The sequence below is a fragment of the Limulus polyphemus genome, unplaced genomic scaffold (assembly GCF_000517525.1).
Source record: "Limulus polyphemus unplaced genomic scaffold, Limulus_polyphemus-2.1.2 Scaffold11091, whole genome shotgun sequence".
Lineage (NCBI taxonomy): Eukaryota > Metazoa > Arthropoda > Merostomata > Xiphosura > Limulidae > Limulus > Limulus polyphemus.
Window position 1 is genome coordinate 1 of NW_013676701.1, and position 7523 is coordinate 7523.

At 31.7% G+C, this 7523-nt stretch overlaps 1 protein-coding gene across 1 annotated transcript in view; it reads left to right on the forward strand.

Annotated features, from left to right (window-relative positions):
* Positions 1 to 3118: 3118 nt before the first annotated feature.
* The window catches only part of LOC106476642 (39S ribosomal protein L17, mitochondrial-like), a 9048-nt gene continuing 4643 nt past the window's right edge, over positions 3119 to 7523 (forward strand). Inside the window, exons 1-2 of the mRNA XM_013937285.2 lie at positions 3119 to 3210; positions 4168 to 4327. Coding sequence (XP_013792739.2) covers positions 3154 to 3210; positions 4168 to 4327 — 217 coding nt within the window. The 5' untranslated portion in view covers positions 3119 to 3153. The remainder of the gene's footprint in view (positions 3211 to 4167; positions 4328 to 7523) is intronic.

Genomic DNA, 7523 nt, shown 5'->3' on the forward strand with positions numbered 1-7523 from the left:
GAGTTGGGAAAATAAATGGCAGATGGGTTTTAATAATAATAAATGCAAGATAATGCATGTGGGTTATCATAATTTAAATTATAAGTATAATATGGATGGAAATAACCTTGACAGTGTGTGATGAAAGAAAGGGATCTTGATGTAATAGTTGATCAATCTCTTAATCCTTCTAAGAAGTGTGCTGTTGCTAGTGGTAGGGCAAATAGGATTTTAGGTTGTATCTACAGAAATGTCGAATACAAGTCTAAAGATGTTATAATTTCATTATATAGGTCACTGGTTAGGCCACATTTTGAGTATTCTGTTCAGTTTGGGCTCCTTACCTTAAAAAGGACATTGAATTGTTGGAAATGGTTCAGAGGAGGGTTACTTGAATGGTGCCTAGGATAGAGGGTTTGTCATAAGAGAAGTTGAAATCTCTCAAATTGTTTTCTTTTGAAACAGAAGTTATAGGGGATCTGATTGAGGTGATTAAGATTGTAAAGGGAATTGATAGTGTTGATGCATCATGTTTTTATCTTTTTTCATACTTAGTGGTGAGAATAGTAGGACTATTGGACACAAATATAAATTTTAGCAATGTAGGAGTCATCTTCAGCTAAGATAGTTTTATTTTTCTAACAGGATGGTTGGCCTTTGGAATGGGTTGCCTTCCTATGTTGTAGAGGCAGTAAATGTAAGTGAGTTTAAGAGAAAGCTTGATAACTATATGGATGATAAGGGCTGGTTTTAAGATTTTTTTAAATTTATTTATTTAATGGTTTTTAGTTTAGAGCAGAGGTCACCAAACCCTTTTAGATAAGGGCCTGTAGGTAGATCTTTTTAGGTTTTGTGGGCTGTAGGGGTCATGGTAAAATTAAGTAGGGATGCATATATGATCAGATTGGCTTTTGCTCAATTAAGTTATATATTTTTTTTATAATACTAAAAAATTATATTATTACTTTAATAAACTGTGGGTAGGCTGGATAAACAGGCCCACGAGCCATAATTTGGAGACTCCTGGTTTAGAGGATGGGAGAGCCGAGATGTACTAATAGGTCCCTTTTTGTCCCAAAGCATTATGTTATGTTATTATGTGTTTGATCTTGGATTCAAACCCAAAGAATAAAAATCTGAAAAACTTTCATAGAAAGTTCAATATATCTGCTTCTTATCTACAAAGTTGCAGGAAAGTAATATTATTTGTTTACATTGAATGATTTTCAAGTGGTGTGACAAGTGATCTGTAAGTAGCTGAAGCATTTTATTTGTTTTCTATGACATGACCAAGAAAATATTACTACAATAGTGAAAACAACTCCTCTTTTGCTATTAAAACTTTGATCCTCGAGGCTGGAGCTAATAACCTCATCTAGAAGGTTCAGCATTTGTCATTCTACAAATGTGTTTAATAAAATTTAATATTATGTGTATTGATTTTTTTTTTACTCCTTCACTTCATACATAATATTAGGGTTGGCTCCCTCAAGACACCGATTGTATAGTGTACAAAGCATTGAGTAGTCTGCATGTTACATTCATCTAAAGTTCATCTATTATTGGCTGTTAATTCCTGTTTTACCCTGAACTTAAGCTTTTTAAAGGAACACCATATTTCTGTAAGAAAGCTAACTTCAAGGGATGGTGCTAACATTGTTTACACTAGAATTATGATTTAAAAAAATATTATTGCTGATTATTACGACTAAGCGATGACATCATGCTCTGCCCAGAAATGCATCGAGTGGATTTAGGTTGAAACTGACATTAGTGATAAAGTAGTTGTAGAGTTATCTGGACTAAAATAATAATAAGAAAGAAGAACAATTTGGTGGGTTGATTACTTTCTGGCTTGGTGTCTTAGCGATGGTTTGTTGCCTTGTTGGGTTGAGAAACAAATGAAAGTTAGTGGCAATCATCTTTTAAAAATAAATCTCTCAGTCATTGTTGATTTTTTTTTAGCATGCATATTTGTATTATGTTTATTGAGTACCTTGGCCATCCCTACATATAGCATCTGCCGACTCTATAATAAATACAAATCCCAATTCTGACCAATCACAAAATTAGAAGGAAAAGTAAAGGTTCATTATGACATCATCGATCTGTCAGCTGTAAATTGTGGAAAGGCATGTTTTATCCTTCAATATTTGTTCCCTCTAAGATGTGAAGAAAATAAAGTGGTGTGAACCATTGCACGACTGTATAAATGAATATTTATGGGCAAAAATTACAAGTAGAAACAAAGTAACCCACCTGTAAATGTTTATGTATCTTTTAAAACATTTCAATAGTTTTTTTTTTTTCAAATATAATAAATGTTATGTTTTTTAAGTGGACCAAATCGAAATTTATACTATTGTTCGTGAATTAATAGGTTTTGTTTTCTGGACGTATAATGTTTTCACTCATTGATAGCAAATAATTTTCAGACACTTTTTGATTGGAAGAAAGAAACCTTTGACTTCTTTTACATTTTTCTTGCAGGAAATGGTTTTTAGTGAATAGTGAATGTAAACTATGATATTACGTTATTGCTATTGTGAAATATGTTTGTTAAATGTACGATCCACACATTTTTGCCTGTCATGTCCTTTTTAAACTTTAAATTGATTGTTTTTAGTTTTTATTATTTCAGACCATAAATAAAATACAGGAAATTACTTTGTCTAGAAGTCACTGTGTACTATGCAAAAATACATTTTTTTTCATGTTTTTTTATGTAAACATAGTAGTATATACGTATTAAAACGTGTTGACAACAAGAAACAAGTTAGCATTATTTTTTAAAGAATGTTTTTGGTCTCATGGAATTGTTGATTTAGCATTTAATATCTTATTCTTAATAGGTTAGAAATATTTTAAAATTATATCATGATCTAATTGATTTTATTGTGAATTTTTAGAAAATAATGGAGGAAACAAGAATAAGTTGAGAAAGGTAAATGCCCCGTTTGTGAAGCTTGTTTTTCTGAAGTAATTAAAATAAAAGATGTTGGGGAAATCTGCTTGAATTTAACGTTTATTGAAAGTTAAGTTTTAAAGTACAGGAGAGATTACGATGTTAGTATATTTACTTTTGTCCTTGAATAAGCTGGTAATAACATTCACAATTTCCAGGTAGAGCAGTGAGTATCTGTTTTTTCATTTGTTTAGTTGATTACGGAGGCAATGACAAATGGAAACCGGCATCAGCCTACAATGGAATTGGCAGATTTTTGGTTGGAGGTAACTTTTTTTTAAGCATATAAATATATTTTTTATTCACCATGACTGAAAGTCAAAAGGAAATAGAATTGATCATTTGAGGGTTTATAAGAGCTGCAGTATGTGCAGTATTAAAATCTCCATCAGTTGGTCCCCTTACCAGTCTACCACTGTTGTATACTGAGTAAACATAACACAAGGAGAAAGAAATAGGTTATCTTTTATGTGACTTCAAATTTTCTCTACAAATAAGTTATATCCATGAACATCTGAAATAATTATTGGTTCATGTGTCTCTCACAGATGTTCATACAGTTTTTATATTTAGTATTTTGTTATTTCATGGTATAAACAATTGATTTGTTCATTATTTTTGTTAGGGATTTGAGAAAAACAAATTAGGTTACAGTTTGGTCACTTACATTACATGAATTAAGTCAGCTATTAGCTAGTTCATGGTCTTTGAAAGTACTGGAATGAGGAAAGTTGATATCATAATGCTGGCGGTAAAAACTAGGGTACATGTGTGTTCATCAAGTTTGAAGATGACAGAATGACTTAAGAAGAAAAGTAATTTCGAATTGTTTTTTGAGAGAAAGAATCTCCTTTGAAGTAGATTTATGGGGTAGTATATTATGAAGAGATTTGATCTGTTTTGTATAATAAAATTTATAGTTTTAGGCTAGATTGTTATGAGTATTATCAATACTGAATGTACATTATTTATGCGAGTTATGTTAACTCTATACAGTTTTCTCCATCTGTTGAAATCACCAATAAGGTAAAAGAGAAAAGTGTACATATATAAATGTGTGTGTTTTTCTGTGATTGTTTTATGTCAGTTTTTATTAATTATAGCCAAGATTGGCTGTTGTTGCTATGATTAAATTAAGTTTATTTGAAGGAACTTATGAACTGATACGTTTGTTAAGATGTAATTTTTGTCCCATTTTTAATTGTGTAAAAAATTTCTTGTAGGAGAAACAACTGATCCATAAACTGTTCAAGGTTTTAGTGCCACGCTATCGAAACAATTACGGAAGTTTTACTGCCTTGCACATGCTTCCAACAGACGTCTCTGCCACGCTGTCAAAAACAGACACAGATATTTATCCCCGAGCTTTGCTGGAATTGAAAGGTAAATCAAAGAGTATATATATGCTAATTCTAGTAGGTTTAATCCATATGTCAGTGTGACTTACTTTCTGGTATGTTAGCATTAAAAGATACTGTTTCTTTATCAGAATATTAAACAATTCAATCCACCATATTTGTATTCTTCCCATGAACATTACCTTGCACTCCAACTTTTCAGTCTGTGAATTGATGGTGTCAGTCTGACTCAGACTATGAAAAGTTCTAGTGCAAGGTCATATGTTATTAGCACATCAGATTTTTTTGTGTACAACAGACTTGTACCATTTACTAAAAGCTTGACCCATTTCATGAAGATATGTGTGGTAATTGTAGCTAGTGTTACTTCTCCAATTTGGGGTTGGTCCAGTGGACTTACCCCTGAACATTTAGTTAATCCTGTGATGGTAACTTCTAAGTAGAAAGATTGATAAAATGCCTGGGCCAGACAAGATTTCCCAGGGTTTTAAAGGAGGTCAAAGATCAGATCTAAGCCTCTCTCTCTTTCATTTTTGATAGGTCAGTAAACAGTGTGCAGATGACTGAGCATTGGAGAGTTGCTATTGTTGCTTCTATTTTTAAATGTTGCTTTGAAAATTCTCGGCCATTTAGTCTTACCTCTTGATCTTGATGAGCTGACATGAAGTAAATATATGTATATAGTAAAGATGGCTGATATGGGTAATAAAATTTGTATTTAAAACACCAAACAAATAACAATGTTTTGACCTGCTAAGGTCATCCTCAGAATGATGATTACCTAACCTTGTTACTTGTTTGGTGTTTTAGGTCATCCTCAGAATGATGATTACCTAACCTTGTTACTTGTATGGTGTTTTTAATACCCATATCATCTGTCTCTACTATATAGTCTTAGTTATGTACTGGGAAAACATTCTAGAAAGAATGATAAAAGGAATTTTACAAAATCCTTTAAAGAAATATGATATTTAAAAAAAAGCCAGCATGGATTAAAGAAAAGGAAAATCTTAATGTACGAATCTATCTTTTTTTTTTGAGGATGTAACTTATTATCTGAAGATGGAAATGGTGTGGACGTGGTATACTTAGATTTTCAAAAAAGTGTGTGATAAGATAATCTCATCAGTAGAGTATAGGGAAAGACTAGTTAATTGGATTATGTGATGTTTGGATAGAAAAAAAAGCAATACCTGGTTATTAATCAAATCCAGTCAGACTGGACTCTTGTTACTAGGTGATTATCTTATGATTATTTACATTAATTAGCAAATTAGTAAAGATTGCTGGATGAATTTGGGTATTTCTGAGGAGTTTGAGGTATAAGAGAATGACTTGGATTATTTGGTAGGTTAGACAGATACTGGCTAAATGAATTTTAATTTCAAGGTGGTAATTTATTTGGGTCATTATAATTTTTAGTACACATTTATTACATTGGAAACCACTTTGACTAAAGAAAATGATCTTGACAAAGTGATGAATAAGTCACTCGTACTGTCAAGGTGGGGTTCTGTTGCTAGTAGCAAGTCTAATAAAATTGTAAGGTATATTTACAGATGTAATTACTTCTCTACACAGATCATTGGTTAGGCTTGACTTCAAATACTGTGTATAGTTTTGGTTTCCTTATTTAATTGACTTATTGGACAGGGCTCAGATGAGGACTACTAGGATGGTTCCAAGGATGGAATGGTTATCTTAAGGGTTAATATCTCTTAACTTATTTTCTATTATTGGAATTTACAATATTATACAGGGGATAGATAAGATATAAGTCTTTGACGTGTTTGTGCTGTATTTTGAAGATAATAGGGTATAAGGACACAAATTAAAATGTGGAAAAAGACAGTTTGTTTTTGGCTTACGGAATTATTCACCAAGTAGCAGAGATGATCAGCACTTTACATGAGTTGAAATTCCTGAAAAATAAAGGATGGGTTTAAATTTTTACTTTTCTCAAGGATGGGTTTGCATGGATAGCTGTGAAAGATCAAATGATCCCTTTTTTTGTTCATGGCCTATGTTATGAAAGCTTATGTGTAGGATTCCTTAAACACTGTTTATGATTAACTTGACAAACATATAGTGTTAAGTATTGTATTTGAATGTTTTTCACATATGAAGTTTTATAGTATACGTTTCCAGCCAAAGTAAACCAATACAAGAGATATATATATGCTGGACATAGATATCGGTAACAAAACATGGCATAGGTTTATTGACTTTGGTGCTTAAAAGTTTTATCTCCCTACCCCATTTATTTGTCAGTCTGGTAGAATGTCATGTCTAGAAAGTTAGACTTAAAGCAAGATGTTTGGTTTATTGTTTGTCGGATATACAAGATAGTTTAGTGTAAGAGTTATTACTTAGTTTGTTCAATGATCCAATATTTAATAATTATTTAGGTTTTATAACAAGAGTATTAAAAGTTGATTATTTTAAAAGCAACAGTTATGACAAATTTCATTACTTAACTAGGTGAGAGTTGTACATTGTGTTGACGTCACATTACTTGAACCTTCTGTATTTTTCTCATTGCCTTAAGTGAGTATTGGTACATCATAGTGTCTCGTACTTAATAGAAAGTTCTAGGCCTCAGTTGGACAATGAGTATATATATATACATATATATATATATATATATAAATTGAAAGTGAAGTTGGACTGCATGATTGTTAGTTTAGCTGTAACGGGTAGTATTTAAAGTGAGTTTCACAGTTTAATAGAGATAAGGAGAATATCTTGTCTTGTTAAGGGTATTCTAAAATAATTGAACCTGCCTATGTGGACATTGATGAGGAGTAGACAGTTATTTGAAATTCTGGATACAACTGTAGTAACCCACGGGGTAACATAAGTGAATCTATCACAGATTGTGTAGTAAGAAAAATAATTCGTCTTTTCAGTTGGGTTCTAAAGTAACTGAATCAGTCTGTGTGGACTTTTGACAAGAAAAGAGAATTATTTAGAATTTTAGATAGAACTGTGATATTCCATAATCTAAAGAATTTTTGTACATAAACTGAACCGCAAAAGAAACGTCGCATATTTCGAAAACTATAATTTTCAAAAACATCGAAAAAAATTAATTGATTTATTTCGGTTAAGGTAAATTACACCTAAACTATGCTACGATTATGTTTAAATCTCCGTTACGGCTGACTGCACTCATTAGTTCTGTTGTCCTAATGTTGGTTTTGCTTGGTCCGTGGGACACG